The sequence below is a fragment of the Carcharodon carcharias genome, chromosome 5 (assembly GCF_017639515.1).
Source record: "Carcharodon carcharias isolate sCarCar2 chromosome 5, sCarCar2.pri, whole genome shotgun sequence".
In the NCBI taxonomy this organism is placed as follows: Eukaryota; Metazoa; Chordata; class Chondrichthyes; order Lamniformes; family Lamnidae; genus Carcharodon; species Carcharodon carcharias.
The window spans coordinates 42,100,703-42,119,815 of NC_054471.1; the positions used below are offsets into that span (position 1 = coordinate 42,100,703).

The 19,113-nt window shown below is 42.7% G+C and overlaps 1 protein-coding gene across 5 annotated transcripts in view; it reads left to right on the top strand.

Moving 5' to 3' along the window:
* Positions 1-19,113, top strand: part of LOC121277922 (sodium/calcium exchanger 1-like) — a 335,906-nt gene that overhangs the window by 249,981 nt on the left and 66,812 nt on the right. For all 5 annotated transcript variants that reach the window (XM_041187779.1, XM_041187781.1, XM_041187782.1 and 2 more), the window contains 2 exons: positions 2,511-2,641; positions 14,388-14,487. In XM_041187779.1, coding sequence (XP_041043713.1) covers positions 2,511-2,641; positions 14,388-14,487 — 231 coding nt within the window. The remainder of the gene's footprint in view (positions 1-2,510; positions 2,642-14,387; positions 14,488-19,113) is intronic.

Below are 19,113 nucleotides of genomic sequence, written 5' to 3' on the forward strand. Positions count from 1 at the left end.
GTTGGGCAGCCGCACACCCGACCCGAACGGGAGTAAAATAATATGCGCTGATGTCGGGCAAGTGTCCCAACGTCACTGTGCACTCTCCCGATATTTCACTCGGGGTGCGCACGAGAGCCGGCAACACGCCCGCCGACAATTAAGAGTCCTATTAAGGCCCTGAATCAATTAATTAAATTGAATTTTTCGCTACCCGTCCAACCGTTCAGTTGGCAGGCGGGCGAATAGGTCAGGCGGCCTTTGCATTTTTAATGAAACCTTACCATGGGCGGGATGCAGAGTCAGACAGTAAATAAAAAAAACAATAAAAATTTTTTTAAAAACTCATTTTTAACATGTCCCTGCTTGTGAGGGGACACGGGCCAGGATTTTACAGTCGGCATGCAGGTCGGTGCGTAAAATGATGCGCGGTGACATCGGGCGTGGGTCCCGACGTCATTGCGCTGTCTGGTGATGTTTCGTTCAGCGGGCGCGCGCTGGAGTCGGCTGTGTGCCCACCGATAATTGATAGACCTATTAAGGCCATTAACAATCTAATTAATTTCAAGTTTACGGTTGGCGGGCAGGCCGTTAGGTTTTTTTTTTAGGAAACCTCACCCACGAGCAGGATGAGGTTTCCTACAGCTTTTACCAATGAAACGAAAAATTTTTTGAAAGATAAAAACGTCCCCTCACATGACTTAGAGCGCTGGACCCGACACTCCCCCCTCCCCCCGCCTGCACAGGTAGCGCTCAGCACCACTGCTCGCGTGTTAACGCTGGGCGGGTTTTAATTGGCCCGCTCATGTAAAATGGCGGTGCCGAGCCGATCGCGGCCGGCGGGCGGCTCCGCCTCTGCCCGCTTCCACCGAGCCTGCCCGACATGGGAAAAATTCAGGCCTTGCTTTCCTTATTTTTGAAATCCTTACTTTTAATGTTAAAAATCTTCAGCTCCCTGAGGCCGCTTTTTGCCCTCAGGGAGCTTCCACTGAGCGCACCCCCAAGCATGCACTGACATCCACACTTTCCCCCCTCCACCCACCCAACCAGGCAGCGCTGAGCGTTTCAGCACGTGATTCAGCCATGAATTGGCCAGCCAGCGTGAATTCGCAGTTGGACCCCGATCGTGGGTGGCGGGCTGTTGCACAGCCGCTCCCAGGCCTGCCTGCCGCGCCCGCCCGACGAGGGGAAGAACCCCCTCCTAATGAAAACTTGTGACATATGATCCATTTTTCATTTTTGGCACTGACCCGTAACTCGCCTATGACTTCATTGTTCGTAAGCTACTAGGTCATCCTTCTCTGTTATAACTTACAACCTTTAAGTCCTAATATTGCATCCACTATCTTTCAAGTGATCAGGCTAGTTTGTCTTACGGATGTTACTAAATATTTGCCATTAGTGGGACAGGTTCTCTACATATTATGCATGAGTATAAAAGATCACTTAGGTTTAGCAGGTAGAAATAGCCAAGCAGGATTGCACAAGTATAATGGAGCCTGTCTAATTTTCCATCTATTAGTTTAAAAATGAATGGAAAAATAGACAAGTTCTATTGTGCATACCAAATTCTCCTCTATACGTTTTAAGAGGAAAATCTGCATGATTGAGTATTTATAAAATAATTATGTATAATAGTAAGCTGCTATGCATCTTTGTTTTATCTGTTTCTACATATGAGGGAACATAACACCCCACAAAAGTATCCTGTGCTGATATTAGCAAGCATAAGCTAAGGAGATGGGAAAATGGCTTTGAAAAAGATATAATTTCAGAGTTTTGCACTGGCAGGTTCAGACAGACACGTAAGGACCAGAAGATCAAAGATCAAAGAAGCTTTATAACCAATGCATATGCTCGTTCTATAAGCAAATGAGAAAATTAAGTGCATTGATATTTATGTATAATAGTACTCAATCATGCAGATTTTCCTCTTAAAACATATTTTAATTAAGAGTTTATCAGTCATCTTTTTTGTCATCTACATGCATCTTCCATAATGTCCCAACCTGTCCATTTCAGAACTTTTGATTCATTCTTCTCTGATCTTTTGTGCAAGACATTTCAATTCTAATCTGTCCTTTATGAACAATGTAGTGTCTTGTGTCTTTCTTGACCTGGATCTTCCTGTTATCTATGTGGTTTGTTACTAGATGTATAATTGAGAAAAATGATAGTATGACCTTTTATTGAGGAAAAAAAGCATGATCTCTTTGCACTAGCCAGATTATTTGTAACATATGTTTTGGTTTGCCAATAAAAAGAATCATTATTTGTAAGAATGTTGTAATTTAAAAGTTAGGTGATTATGCTTGTGTCATATAGAATAAGACTAAAGTTAGGGAACTGTGGGAGAACAAGTTCAGACATGGTAAGTGTAGTAAAATGTATGTGGCATTATATAGAACTTGGTAAACTTGTAGCATGTAGAACTAAACATTTTAAAGTTTTATGAGGAGGCATTTAGTTTTAAAGTCCTCTCCACAGTTTGTTTGTTTCTATTGATATCTAGTTATATGATTATGTTGCAGGTGATACTGAAGATAATCAGGCCATAGCAAATAAAAATGAGGAAGAACGGCGGATAGCTGAAATGGGCCGTCCTGTCCTCGGAGAAAATACAAAGTTAGAAATCATAATTGAAGAATCCTATGAATTTAAGGTACCAAATGCCAGTGTTATACTTGTGGTTCTCTGATAAAACTGATCATCTAAATCATTGCTGTTATATTCAAAAATGCACATCAGCAAGACCAATGAAAACAAAGAGATCATTATTAAAAGCAAAAGCCCGTTCTGAAAAAGAGTCATACGGACTCGAAACGTTAACTCTGTCTTTCTCTCCACAGATACTGTCAGACCTGCTGAGTTTTTCCAGCAATTTTTGTTTTTGTTTGAGATCATGATTAAGTTTTCCAAGCAGCCTTATGCTTCCTATAGATGGGTTCACACATGCAGAAATAATGCTATTTATGTATTTCCCACACGTAGAACATTTTTACTTCAAAAATACAACTTTGCATGAAGATGTATTTGTATTCATTTCAATTGAACATTGCAGAAATATTTAGAAAATGTATTGATCTGTACATTATATAGATATTGGGGTAGATCTTGAGGCCAGCCACCTGATGGAAACAGGGAGATAGCACCCCAACAGTAGTGGAGAATGACTAAACAGCTCATGCCCACCATTTCTCTGGTTGACGTTATAGTTGCCCAGGCCTAATGTCCCTTGGGAGATTCTAGAGATAACAGTATGGGAGTGAGAGGAGAAGCCCTTTTGGGTCATTCTCTCACTGTGGCTAGATGGACACAGTGAAACCAGATGAGGGGCAGCCCCCAAATACCTGGATGATGGAGGAGAATGTGTTGGAGACGGATGGTTTGGTCAGCCCTGACAATGGCTGCGGACAGTTTGAGAAGAATGATTAGGTATAGTTTGCCATGGTCACTGTACACAAGATGTAATTTATGTCTTTGATGAGGGTCGTTTCAGCACTATGGTAAGACCAGAATTTGGAGGGATTCCAATCTGAAGCGGTTGGAAAGATGGACATGGATTTGGGAGGCAAAACACATTTAAGCACTTTGGAGAGGAGAGGGAGGTTGGAGATGTGGCGGTAGTTTTCAAGGACAGAGGAGCCAAGAGTTAGTTTTAGGAGTGGGCGATGCTATCAGACTTCAAGGTGAGGATGGACAGTACCTGAGGAGAAGAAATGATTGACAACAGTTAACATAGTGCCAGGGAAGGAAGTTGGGTGGTCAGCAGATTACTCATGGGCTTTTGATATTTTAGCAAGGTTCTTGTTAAGGTTCCACATGGCAGACTGGTCACAAAATTAAAAACCCACAGGATCCAAGGAATCGTGGCAAGTTCAATCCAAAATTGACTCAGAGGCATGAAGCTTAGGAACATAGGACTCAGGAACAGGAGTAGTCCATTCAACCCTTCAAGCCTGCTGCACCATTCAATAAGATCATGGCTGATCTGGCTGTGGTCTCAACCCCACTTTGCCATCTGCCTCCCGTAACCCTTGACTCCCTTGTCTATCAAAAATCTGTCTAACTCTGCCTTGAACAAATTCAATGCACTGGCCCCCACTGCTTTCTGGGGAAGAGAATTCCACAGACTAACGACCCTCTGAGAGAAAGAAAAATCTCCTCATCTCATTCTTGAAATGGAGACTTCTTATTCTGAAACTGAGTCCTCTAGTTCTAGTCTCCCCCACAAGTGGAAACATCCTCCTGGTATCTACCCTATCAAGTCCTCTCAGAATCTTATGCTTCAATAAGATCACCTCTAATTCTCCTAAACACCTATGGATATAGGTCCAGAAGCAAAGGATAATGGTTGATGGTTGTTTTTGTGAATGAAAGGCTGTTTCCAATGGGATTCCACAGGGCGCAATACTAGGCCCCGTGCTCTTTGTGGTATATATAATCAATGACTTGGACTTAATTGTGGCAGGCATGATTAAGAAGTTTGCAGACGAGTCCAAAATGGACTATATGGTTGATAATGAAGAAGAAAGCTATAGACTGCAGGAAGATATTAGTGGACTAGTCAGGGAGGCAGATCATGTGGCAAATGGAGTTCAATCTGGATAAGTGTGAGGCAGTGTATTTGAGGAATAAATGATAGGATACTGAGAAATTTAGAGGAACAGAGGGACCTTGGAGTGCATGTACAAATCCCTGAAGCTGGCTGAACAGCTAGATAAGGTGGTCAAGAAAACATACAGGATACTTGTATTTATTAGCTGAAGCATAGAATACGAGAGCTGAAGTTTGTGCTGGAACTGTGTAAAACACTAATTAGGCCACAGTTGGAGTACTGAGTGCAGTTCTGGTCACCATACCAATAGGAAAGATATGATTGTACTAGAGAGGATATGAAGGAGATTTACAAGGCCGTTGCCAAGACTAGCAAATTTTAGTTATGAAGAAAGTTTGGATAGGCTGGTGTTGTTTTCTTTAGAACAGAGGAGCTTAATGGAGACTTAATTGAAGTGTATAAAATTATGGAGGGTCTAAATAGAGTGCATGGGAAGGCCCTATTCCCATTGGTTGAGGGATCCATAATCAGGAGGCATAGATATAGCATAAGAGGTTTGGAAGGGATTTGGGAGGGAGCTTTTTCACCCAAAGGGTGGTGGGGATCTGGAATTCAATGCCTGAAAAGGTGTTAGAAACAGAAACCCTCAGAGCATTTAAAAAATACTTAGTTATGCACTTGAAGTTACGTAATCTGCAGGGCTACAGACCAAGAGCTGGAAAGTGGGATTTGGCTGGATGGCTATTTGTCAGCTGTGCTGTAAGTTTCTATGAACAGGGTCGAGGGAGCGGAAGGTGGATCCCTTGGACAAGACGAACCTTAATAATCTTCCTTAGTCTTTAAGTACAGTTTATCTACTGAAAAAAACCTCCATTTGACCTATCTCTTTCCTTCTCAAATCTGAAGTGCTTGAAGCTTTGCCATTATTTTTTGTTTATATTTGCCCATTGTGAGTGCTCCATTTATTATGCTGTCTTATCAATAAAAAAACATATTTGGTATCCTGGGACTTGTGTTTACACATAGTGGAGGCTGGAGAAGATCAAAAAGACTCAAGTGGCTGTTTTAAGGATGTGAGAGTTTTAATCCTATAAAGACCTTGTGGCTTTTTGTGTTTGAATTATAGCATATTTATTTGTACATGCAGAATAAACTCCATTAAAGGAATAATAGTGTTATCAAGATAGTCAGGCTGACCATAGGTTTTACAAAACCTCGCTATTTCCCTCATCATTCTCCACTTCCTTCAGTTCTCTATGTTGCCCCCTTCAGGTCTGAAATACAGTGCAATCAGATCAGAATTGTTATTCCATAGCACCTGCCTCTGCACAGCCCATCCATGGCTTATTTTCCCAGCTGGACCATCCCTCGTCCCATCATCTTCTGTAGTTACTAGTCTACAGCAATAATGCCAAGCCAATTGCAGTTTGCTTGCTGTAATACACAATTACAAAGCATCCAGGCTACTCTTTCAAATTGCTTCAGCTCGTTTCACACTGTTCTTCCAAATAATACCCAATAGTTGCTTTGTACAGTGCCTTCCAACATCATCCACGTTCTACTATCTTTGTCAGGGTCCATCACAATGCACCATAAAAGAATGGCAATAGGGCATTAATTTTATAAGCTCTTCTTTTCACATTCCATGGTATGTTGCTGCTTCTCCTGGAATATTTTTGTTTGTCTAAAATATTTCCAGACATTGCTCCAAATTCTTCCTCACATCCTCCTGCATTTACCATCCTGACTTGGAACTAACTCACCGTTCCTTCACTGCCGTTGGATCAAAATCCTGGAACTCCCTCCCTAACAGCACTGTGGGTGTACCTACACCGCATGGAATGCAGTGGTTCAAGAAGTCAGCTCACCACCACCTTCTCAAGGGAAATTATGGATCGGCAACAAATGCTGGTCTAGCCAGCGAAGCCCACATCCCGTAAATGAATTTAAAAAGATCATAAAACTTCCCAAATTTTGCCCCTGCCTCCATACCTTCACTTATTCTTCAGTCTTCCTGCCAACCTTCATCCCTTCACCCATCTCCTTTATCACTCTGATAACTTTTCAGCTACTTCATTGATCCCCAACAAGTCTTCGATTCTGTCTTTCCATGCTCATTCAAGGAATGTTCTGTAAGTGTTTGAGACAGCTTGGTGTCAGCTTCACACAGTTGGTTATATTCTTTCCAGAGTCAGAAGGTTGTGGATTCAAACCTCATTATAGACTTCAACACAAGATCATGGCTGACAGTTCAGTGTAATACTGAGGAATCCCTGCATTTGCGGAGGTGCTACCTCTCAGAGAAAATATATTTTTCATTCTTTCATGGGATGTGAGGATCATTAGCAAGGCTAGGCCATTGCAGAGGGCAGTTAAGATGATAGTTTATATTCCAGTTATATTAATTGAATTTAAAATCCACCAGTTGCTGTAGTGGGATTTGAATCCATTACCCCAAAGAAGTAGTCTGGATTTCTGGATTACTAGTGTAGGGACATTACCACTACGCCACCTTCCCCTATTGATGGCAAATCTGCCTGTTAAGGTGGATATAAAAGATTCTGTGTCACTGAAGAAAAACAAGGTGTTCTCTCAGTGTTTTTTTTTATTCATTCATGGGATGTGGGTTCGCTGGCTGGGCCAGCATTTATTGCCCATTCTTGGTTGCCCTCAAGAAGGGGGTGGTGAGCTACCTTCTTGAAACCTTGCAGTCCATGTGGTGTAGGTACACCCACAGCGCTGTTAGGGAGGGAGCTCCAGGATTTTGACCCAACGACAGTGAAGGAATGGTGATATATTTCCAAGTCAGGATGGTGAGTGACTTAGAAGGGAACTTGCAGATAGTGGTGTTTCCATTTATCTGCTGCCCTTGTCCTTCTAGATGGTAGTGGTCGTGGGCTTGGAAGGTGCTGTCTAACAAGCCTTGGTGAATTCCTGCACTGCATTTTGTAGATGGTACACACTGCTGCTATTGTGCGTTGGTGGTGGAGGGAGTGAATGTTTGTGGATGGGGTGCCAATCAAGCAAGCGGCTTTGACCTGGATGGTGACAAGCTTCTTGAGTATTGTGGGAACTGCACTCATCCAAGCAAGTAGGGAGCATTCCATCATACACCTGAATTGTGTCTTGTAGATGGTGGACAGGCTTTAGGGAGTCAGGAGGTGAGTTACTTATCGCAGGATTCATAGCCTCTGTAGCCACAGTATTTATATGATTAGTTCAGTACAGTTTAAACTAAAATGGCAGGGGCATGGGAACCTATGCAAGGAATCAGAGGAAGGGGATTCAAAGACAAGAACAAAAGACAGAAATTGGAATAAGAAAAGTGATAGTCATGGAAATCAAAGGCAAGAATGAAACAGGGCCTCAGTGAAAAGTAGTGGGAACGGGACAAGTAATGTTAAAAAGACAAGCCTAAGGCTTTGTGCCTTAATGCGAGGAGCATTCGCAATAAAGTGGATGAATTAACCACGCAAATAGATGTAAACAGGTATGATATAGTCGGGATTACGGAGACATGGCTGCAGGGTGACCAGGAATGGAAATTGAACATCCAGGGGTATTTAGTATTTAGGAAGGACAGACAAAAAGGAAAAGGCGGTGGAGTTGCATTGCTGGTTAAAGAGGAAATTAATGCAATAGTGAGGAAAGATATTAGCTCCAATGATGTGGAATCTGTATGGGTACAGCTGAGAAACACTAAGGGGCAAAAAGCGTTAGAGGGGGTTGTATATATAATGCCCCAAACTGTAGTGGTGATGTTGGGAATGGCATTAAACAAGAAATGAGATACGCATGTAATAAAGGAACATCTGTAATTATGGTTGACTTTAATATGCATATAGATTGGGCAAATCAAATTAGTAACAGTACCGTAGAGGAAGAATTCCTGGAGTTTATATGGGATGTTTTTCTGGACCAATACGTTGAGGAACCAATGAGAGAACAGGCCATCCTAGACTGGGTATTGTGTAATGAGAAAGGAATAATTGGAAATCTAGTTGTGCGAGGCCCCTTGGGGATGAACGATCATAATATGATAGAATTCTTCATCAAGATGGAGAGTGATGTAGTTGATTCTGAGACTTGGGTTCTGAATTAATAAAGGAAACTACAACGGTATGAGGGGCGTGTTGGCTATGATGGATTGGGAAACCTTACTTAAAGGGATGACGGTGGATAGGCAATGGCAAACATTCAAAGAGCGCATGGGTGAACTGAAACAATTGTTTATTCCTATCTGGCGTAAAAGTAAAACAGGAAAGGTGGCCAAACCATGGCTTACAAGGGAAATTAGAGATAGTATTAGATACAAGGAAGAGGCATACAAATTGGCCAGAAAAAAAACAACAGACCTGAGCATTGGGAGCAGTTTAGAATTCAGCAAAGGAGGACCAAGGAATTGATTAAGAAGGGGAAAATAGAGTACAAGGGTAAGCTTGCAGGGAACATAAAAACTGACTGTAAAAATTTCTACAGGTATTTGAAGAGAAAAAGATTGGTGAAGACAAATGTAGGTCCCTTACAGTGAGAAACAGGGGAATTTATAATGGGAAATAAAGAAATAGCTGACCAATTAAATACATACTTTGGTTCTATCTTCACAAAGGAGGACACAAATAACATACCAGAAATGTTGGGGAACACGGTTTAGTGAGAGGAAGGAACTGAAAGAAATCAGTATTAGTAGGGAAATGGTGTTGGGGAAATTGATGGGATTGAAGGCCGATAAATCCCCGGGGCCTGATAACCTACATCCCAGAGTACTTAAGGAAGTGGTCCTAGAAATAGTGGATGATGGTGGTCATCTTCCAAGACTCTATAGACTCTGGAACAGTTCCTACAGATTGGAGGGTAGCTAATGTAACCCCACTATTTAAAAAGGGAGGCAGAGAGACCAGTCAGCCTGACGTCGGTATTGGGGAAAATTCTAGAGTCCATTATAAAAGATTTAATAGCTGAGCACATGGAAAGCAGTGGCAGAATCGGACAGTCAGCGTGGATTTATGAAAGGGAAAGCGTGCTTGACAAATCTACTGGAATTTTTCAAGGATGTAACTAGTAGAGTTGATGAGGGGGAGCCAGTGGATGTGGTTTATTTGAACTTTTAGAAGGCTTTCGACAAAGTCCCATATAAGAGATTGGCGTGTAAAATAAAAGCGTATGGGATTGGGGGTAGTGTATTGAGATGGATAGAAAACTGGTTGGCAGACAGGAAACAAAGAGTAGGAATAAGTGGGTCTTTTTCCAAATGGCAGGCAATGACTAGTGGGGTACCGCAGGGATTGGTGCTGGGACCCCAGTTATTCATAATATATATTAATGATTTAGATGAGGGAATTAAATGTAATATCTCCAAATTTGCAGATGACACAAAGCTGGGTGGGAGGGTGAGCTGTGAGGAGGATGCAGAGATGCTTCAGTGTGATTTGGACAAGTTCAGTGAGTGGGCAAATGCATGGCAGATGCAGAATAATGTGGATAAATGTGAGGTTATCCACTTTGGTAGCAAAAACAGGAAGGCAGATTATTATCTGAATGGCTATAAATTGAGAGAGGGGAATGTGCAACGAGACCTGGGTGTCCTTGTACACCAGTCGCTGAATGTAAGCATGCAGGTGTAGCAGGCAAGAAAGAAGGCAAATGGTATGTTGGCCTTCATAGCCAGAGGATTCGAGTACAGGAACAGGGATGTCTTGCTGCAATTGTAGAGAGCCTTGATGAGACCACACCTGGAATATTATGTGCAATTTTGGTCTCCTTATCTGAGGAAGGATGTACTTGCTATAGAGCGAGTGCAGCGAACGTTTACCCGACTGATTCCTGGGATGGCGGGGCTGACATATGAGGAGCGATTGAGTCGGTTAGGATTATATTTGCTGGAGTTCAGAAGAATGAGGGGGGGATCTCATAGAAACCTATAAAATTCTAACAGGATTACACAGGGTAGATGCAGGAAGGATATTCCCGATGATGGGGGAGTCTAGAACCAGGGGTCACAGTCTGAGGATATGGGATAGACCATTTAGGACTGAGATGAGGAGAAATTTCTTCACCCAGAGAGTGGTGAGCCTGTGGAATTCGTTACCATGGAAAGTAGTTGAGACTAAAACATTGTATGTTTTCAAGAAGATATAGCTCTTGGGGTGGAAGGGATCAAAGGGTATGGGGAGAAAGCGGGAGCAGGCTATTGAATTGGATGATCAACCACGATCATCATGAATGGCAGAGCAGGCTTGAAGGGCCGAATGGCCTACTCCTGCTCCCAGTTTCTATGTCTATGTTTCTGGTCAATGTTAACCCCCCAGGATGTTGATAGTGGGGGATTCAGTGATGGTAATGCGACTGAACATTAAGAGGCAATAGTTAGATTCTCTCTTGTTGGAGATGGGCATTGCCGGGCATTTGTGTGGCGTAAATGTTACTTGCCACTTATCAGCCCAAGCCCTGGATGTTGTTTAGATTTTGTTGCATTTGGACATGGACTGTTTCAGTATCTGAGCAGTCAGGAATGGTGCTGAACATTGTGCAATCATCAGTGAATATCCCCACTTCTGACCCTATGATGGAAAGAAGGTCATTGATGAAGCAGCTAAAAATGGTTGGGCCAAAGACACAACCCTGAGGAACTCCTGCAGTGATGCCCTGGAGCTGAGATGATTGACCTCCAACAACCACAACCATCTTCCTATGTGCTAGGTATGACGCTAACCAATGGAGAGTTTCCCCCCCGATTCTCGTGGACTCCAGTTTTGCTAGGGCTCCTTGATGCGACACTGTCAAATGCAGCCTTGATGTCAAGGGCAGTCACTCTTGCCTCACTTCGGGAGTTCAGCTCTTTTGTCCATGTTTGAACCAAGTCTGTAATGAGGTCAGGAGGAACCCAAACTGGGCAACAGTGACCAAGTTATTGCTCAGCAAGTGCCATTTAATAGCGCTGTTGATGACCCCTTCCATTAATTTACTGTTGATCGAGAGTAGAATACTGGGGCAGTAAATGGCCAGGTTGGATTTGTCCTACTTTTTGTGTACAGGACATACCTGGGACATTTTCCACATAGCTGGGTAGATGCCAGTGTTATAGCTGTACTGGAACACGTTGACTACGGGTACGGCAAGTTCTGGAGCAGAAGTCTTCAGTACTATTGACGGAATATTGTCAGGGCCCATAGCCTTTGTACTATCCATTGCCTTCAGCCGTTTCTGGACATCACACGGAGTGAATCAAATTGGCTGAAGACTGGCATCTATGATGCTGGGTACCTCTGGAGGAGGCCGAGATGGATCATCCTCTTGACACTTCTGGCTGAAGATTGTAGCAAATGCTTCAGCCTTATATTTTGCACTGTTGTGCTGGGCTCCTCCGTCATTGAGGATGGGGATATTTATGGAGCCTCTTCCTCCAGTGAGTTGTTTAATTGTCCACCACCATTCACGTATGGATGTGGCACGTCTGCAGAGCTTAGGTCTGATCCATTGGTTGTAGGATCACTTAGCTCTGTCTGTCACTTGCTGCTTATGTTGTTTGGCATGCAAGTAGTCCTGTGTTATAGCTTCACCAGGTTGACACCTCATTTTTAGGTATGACTGGTGCTGCTCCTGGCATGTCCTCCTGCACTCTTCATTGAACCAAGGTTGATCCCCTGGCTTGATGGTAATTGTAGAGTGGGGGATATGCCAGCCCATGAGGTTATAGATTGTGTTTGAGTACAATACTGCTGCTGCAGATGGTCCACAGCGCCTCATGGATGCCCAGTCTTGAGTTGCTAGATGTGTTCGAAATCTATCCCATTCAGCACGGTGGTAGTGCCATACAACACGATGGAGGATATCCTCAATGTGAAGGTGGGACTTCGCCTCCACAACGATTGTGTAGTGGTCATTCCAACTGATAGTGTCATGGACGGATGCATCTGTGGCTTGTCAGTGTACTGACTAATATAATGTCCTCAATCAAAACTGCCATTCATTCACAAACAGCTGTATGCAAATTGGCCAACATGACTGACTGTGCTTCAAATACATCCATTATTATAAGGAGCTTTCAGATACCCTGAGAGATCAGTAAGGTCAGTGCTACATAAATGTAAATTGATACTAACCCCAGATCTTATACAGCAGTGGTATAGGAACTTGCCTGACCCCACATACTTCATTCACACCCCTGGACCCCATTAGGGATAGGCATCAAATGCTGGCTTTGCTAGCAATGCTCACATGCCATCAAAGAATTTAAAAAGTTCAGATCAGGGCTTTTAAGTCCAGGGCCTTATTGTCATGTTTTAATACTGACTCTTATCAGAATCCATTGGGAATCACCATCTGGTGGGTGGGCGGGAGCAGGATTCCAGGAGGGAGGAGGAAGGACTCTGCCTGGGTCCCAAGGCATCCAGCACTGAAGAAATTGGGACAGAATTCTGGAGGGCATTGTGGCCAGAGGAGGGAAGCCCAGTGCAAGGGAGGCCTGAGTTCATGGTGGAGTCTGAGGGAGCACTCTTGCGCCCGCTGGCCCACAAGATTTTAAGTGATGTAACTTCCTGGCTCTCTTTTGGGCACGCTCATGCAGCTACCAGGTTTTAGTGGCAAATCCAACAGCATAAGCAACTTGTGAGATCACCAATTAAAACTATTTCAGGGTTCTAAACGTACCAGAGAAATCTCAACTTTTACGTATTATTGAGGCCCCACCCTTTCTGCGACAGGGGCCTTTATCAAAACTGTAAACATACAAATTAGGAGCAGGAGTAGGCCATTTGGTCCCTCAAGTCTGCTCCGCCATTCAATAAGATCATGGCTGATCTGATTGTAACCTCAATATTCCCATCTACCCCTATAACCTTTCACCCTCTTGCTTATCAGCAATCTATCTAGCTGCCTTAAAAATATTCAAAGATTCTGCTTCCACCATCTTTTGATGATGAGAGTTCCAAAGACTCACAACCCTCAGAGAAAAAAATTCTCCTCACCTCTGTCTTAAATGAGCGATCCCTTATTTTTAAACAGTGACCCCTAGCTCTAGATTCTCCCACAAGAGGAAACATCCTCTCCACATCCACCCTGTCAAGACCCCTCAGGATCATATATGTTTCAGTCAAGTCGCCTCTTACTCTTCTAAATTCCAGCGGATACAAGCCTAGCCTGTTCAACCTTGCTTCATAAGACAACCTGTCCATTCCTGGTATTAGTCTAGTAAACCTTCCCTGAACTGCTTCCAATATATTTATATCCTTCCTTAAATTAGGTGACCAATACTGTACACAGTACTCCAGATGTGGTCTCACCAATGCCCTGTACAACTGAAGCATAACCTCCTACTTTTCTGTTCAATTCCCCTTGCAATAAACGATAATGTTCTGTTAGCTTTCCTAATTACTTGCAGTTAAGATGGCAGCTGGCAGGAACGCCCCAGAATGAAATCAGAAGGTGACAAACTTTTAACTGCCCACCTACCCTGACCCATAAGGCAAGCAGGGTTAAAATCGGGCCTTAATAGACAACTATGTAGTGCAAACCTAGAGTCATGAATAGGGAAAATCGGTCTGTGAGGTAGATTCCCTTTCCTGAAATATATTCATGAATCATTTGGGTTTTTTTATGACAATCCAGCAGCTTTTTTGGTCAATCTTTTTAGTGCCAATCCATAAGTTATGAGCTTTCTTAAAATTAGTATGAATTCACACCTCTGGATTGCTAATCCTGTAACATAACCCATACACTACCCTGTCTCTTCAAAGTCAGCTTTATACAGGCTTTTTTAAGAGATGTTAAACTGGATCATGTGCTATGATATCTAACCCATAAGTAGCGAAATACACTTAAGTCTTAATAAGTGTTTCCTTTATTGCTGCAGAATACTGTGGACAAACTGATCAAGAAGACAAATTTAGCCTTGGTTGTGGGGACTAACAGTTGGAGGGATCAGTTTATTGAAGCTGTCACTGTGAGTGCTGGTAAGTAAAATACATTCCTTATTCCAATATGCAATGAAGCAATGTTATAAGGTGCATTGCTTGGTGGCACTGCTAATGCTTTTTGAGTGATATTAAGTAAAACATTAGGTGGATATTTTTAATCCCTCTAAAATAGGTGGGTATGAGTTGGGTGAAATCTAAAAAAAAATGTTAATCTGAAACCTGTCCTCACCCCCACCCACTTCCAGTTTTAAGGGCACCAGGACAGGGAACAGGCAACCAACTTGCTCGCAGGAGGTGAGTTGGTTAATCATATGTTATAATGAGGGTGCTGCATGCCTCAGAGTTAGCCATCATTTTAAATTTAATCCTGACCAGCTGGGTTTCCCGAGACTCGGGAAGCTCATGCAGCTAAAGAGAGGCAAAACTTTTGTATGTTTTGACTTATTGACTTGATCCAGTTTAACTGCTTCACGCACCCCCTGCAATTGGACATGCCATCCACAACGCTTCAAACACCCCACCACCAATTCCTCCAATTCCCCCCACTTCCTGATTTTTTCCAATATCCCATTTCCCTCCCGGATTCATCAAGTCTCCACACCTGTCTGACCAATCCGATTTCCCCGCTGGCCTCCAATCTCTTCCCATCCCACCCTCAACCTCAGCCTTTTCCATTTCTACCTCTGCCCCCTCTTCTCCGTTCCCTGATTGCAATCTGCTGCTGAAGGCCTATCTGCTCAACCGCCAATCAGCCTCTCAACCTGGCTGGCTGTGGCCAGGAAATAGAGGCAGAAGTTGGTCAACCCAGCAGGACCTAAGGGAAACCCATCCTTCCGCATTTCCTTACGACACTGTTGGCCCCCTGCTCCCTCCCCATCTCCAAGATAAGACTTGCAGCATTGTGACAGATCCGGTACTTCAGTAAATGTATTTTTACTGTGGATCTTCAATGTTTCTCCTTCATTTTTTTTTCTGATCCAAGTGTGCATATATACTTACTATGGGAACACATAGTAAGGGAGAAAATGAATTTCCCTTTTTCCAGTTCTTCCCCCTGAAAATTAGTTTTCCCATTTATAATACAGATTAACCCATATAATCATCAAATAATTGCTGCGCAGAAGGAGGTCATTCGGACCTTCGGTCTGTGCCAGCTCGCTGCAGGATCAACTCACCAAGTCTCTTTCCTGTAGACCTGCGAATATTTTCTCTCCAGATAATTACCAAATTCTCTTTAGAAGGCTTCGATTGAATCTTTCCCCACCACTCTCTCAAGCAGTGCATTCCACATCCTAACCACTTGCCGGGTAAAAATCTTTACTCCATGTCACCGTCGCTTCTATTGCCATTTAACTTAACTAGGTGACCCCTGGTATCTCGATCCTTCTCAACTTGAAGAAATATTAAGAGACCGTGAATACGATTTTTCTTTTATGAAACCCTTACCTTTCCTGTCCTTACTGAAGAACTGTAAGAATAAAATGTGAATAAATTAGCAGCAAGCAAATGTGTGAGAGTAATTTTCATTTGTGCTAGACCACATAAACTGCATTCATAAACACCTTTATGTATTCCTAAAAGTTAGAAATAACTGATTAGAAGTGATATTAGAAGTCAAAGGCTTAATGTAATTGATGAGCATTAATCTTTTTGGATTATTTTATTGGAAACATTAGCTTCTATCTTTTGATTATTAACACTTCTGTTAAAATAGCAGATAGAGGAATGCTATTTAACAGTAACCATCATTGGCAGTAATTTTTAATCTAAAACGTACTTGTTTACTGAGTCAAGATCATATGCTTTAATGGTCCCACATTCTCTACTTTAAAAAAAATAGTTTTAGGACCCTTTTTTAGTTCCCAGGATACACAACAGTCTTTCAGCCCATGTCTGTGTCCTGTTCACTGTCTTGATTGGATTAATGGTTGACCTTCTGTGATTGACAGCACCTGAGGGAAATTAGAGGGATTTGTATTTAAATCTGTAAGCTGCTGATAGTTCAAAATTATCTTCACAATTCAGTTGTGGACCATTTGTTTTTTGCTCCATCCGCTGTAAAGTGTGTTCTGTTTCCCTTATCAAAAACTTTCCCCGAAAGCCCGTTTAAACTTTTGGTTCTCTGGGAGGGTTCCATTCATAGTTCAGTCACAATGTGCTGATTATAAAGTAGCTAATTATCTCTGTAGATAAATTAAATCATTTGCATTCAAATTTATATTATGAAAGTTGTTCATATAATTTTTTTTTTGCCATCCATTATGCTTCAGTTTTGCGATTGTTCAGTGCTTTCACTATTACATTTTTGGTGTGAAAATATTTGCCTTAAACTGTTGATTAATTCTCATCCTTGTTATCAAATTCATCTGCGACCTCGCCCACACCTATGTCTGTAACCTCCTCCACTCCTACAACCCTCCGAGGCACCTGGCCTCTTGCCTATCACCAGTTTTCATGGTTCCAACTTTCAGCTGCTTGAGCCCTACTTATGGAATTCCTTCTGTAAATCTGTTCACTTTTGTACCTCTTTCTTACCTTATAAGATGCTCCTACTCCCACCTGTCCCGTATCGCCTTAGTAAGAAATAGGAGCAGGATTAGACCAATACGGTCAGCCAAGCCTGTGCTGCCATTCAGTACAATCATGGCTGATCTTCAGCTTCAACTCCACTTTCCTGCCTATTCCCCATATCCCTTAATTGCCTGAGAAACCAAAATTCTGTCTATCCCAGACTTAAATATACTCAACAATAGAGCATCCATAAACCTATGGGGTAGGGAATTCCAAAGATTCATAACCTCTTGAGTGAAGTAATTTCTCCTCATCTCAGTCCTAAATGATCGACTCCTTATCTTGAGACTGTGTCCCTGTGTTCTGGATTCCTCTGCCAGCAAAAACAACCTCTCAGTGTCTACCCATCAAGCCCCTTCAGAATCATGTATGTTTCAATGTGATCACCTCTCATTCGTCTAAACTCCAGAGAATATGGACCCAATTTACTTAACTCCTCATCATAGGACAACCCTCTCATCCCAGGAACCGATCCAGTGAAACTTCGCTGTACCACCTCCATTACAAGTATATCCTTCCTTAAAAATGAGAACACGCCTGTGTACAGTTCTAGTCTCCACAAAATCCCTGTATAATTGTAGCAAAATTTTCTTATTCTAATCCCATTGCAACAAAGGCCAACATGCCATTAGCCTTCCTAATTTCTTGCTGGGCCTGCATGATAACTTTCTATGCTCCTTGTACGAATATACACAAGTCCCTCTGAACATCAATATTTACGAAGTTTCATGCCTTTTAAAAAATATTCTGCTTTTCTATTCTTACTACCAAAATGAATAACCTCACAGTTCCCCACATTTCATCTGCCATCTTGTTGCTGACTCACTAAACCTTGTATATATATATATATATATCTCTTTGCAGCCTCTTTGTGTCCACCCCACAGCTTACATTCCCATCTAGCTTTGTATCTTCAACCTAGACGCATTACTCTCAGGCTCTTTGTCTAAATAATGAATATAGATTGTAAAGAGCTGAGGCCTCAGCATTGATCCTTGTGGCACTTCACTAGTCACAGCCTGCCAACTTGAAAATGCTCCGTTTATCCCAACTCTCCTTCCTGACAGTCCTTTATCGGGGCTAATATATTACATCTACTCCACTAGCCATTATTTTGCATTTGCCCCAATCTTTCCTTTTGTGTGGCACCTTATTTAAGGCCTTTGGAAAAGTAAGTTAAATTACGTTTACTGGTTTCCATTTATCTTCCCTGCTCGTAATTTCTGTGCCACATAAGTACCAGGCAATGACCATCTCCAAAACGAGAGAATCTGACCACCCCCCTTGATATTCAATGTCATTACCATGACCATCGCTGAATCCCCCACTATCAACATCCAGGGGTTACCATTGACCAGAAATTGAACTGGACCAGCCAAATAAACTCTGTGGCTACAAGAGCAGGTCAGAGGCTAGGAATTCTGCGGCGACTAACTCACCTCCTGCCTCCTGAGAGCCTGCCCACCAAATACAGGGCACAAGTCAGGAGTGTGATGGAATACTCTCCACTTGCCTGGGTGAGTGCAGCTCCATCAACACACAAGAAGCTCAACACCATCCAGGACAAAGCAGCCCACTTGATTGGCACCAAATCCATCACCTCCAACATTCACTCCCTCCACCATCGAAGCACAGTAGCAGCAGTGTGTACCATCTACACGATGCACTGCAGCAATTCACCAAGACTCCTTCGAAAGCACCTTTCAAACCCATGACCTCTACCAACAAGAAGGACAAGGGCAGCAGATGCATGCAGCACCTCCAAGTTTCCCTCCATGCCACACATCATCCTGAATTGGAAATATATCGCTGTTCCTTCACTATCGCTGGGTCAAAATCCTGGAACTCCCTCCCAAACAGCACTGTGGGTGTACCTAGAGCACACGGACTGCAGCAGGTCAAGAGGACGCCTCACCGCCACTTTTTCAAGGCTAATTAGGGATGGGCAATAAAAATGCTGGCCTATATATGCTTCAGCAATGTCATATTGGGGAGACCATGAAGTCTTTAATAGAATCAGAAAATGTTCGGAGTGTTGACTGACACCTGCAAAAACAAACTGGATTAATATTTTGGGTGTGATATTGGAGC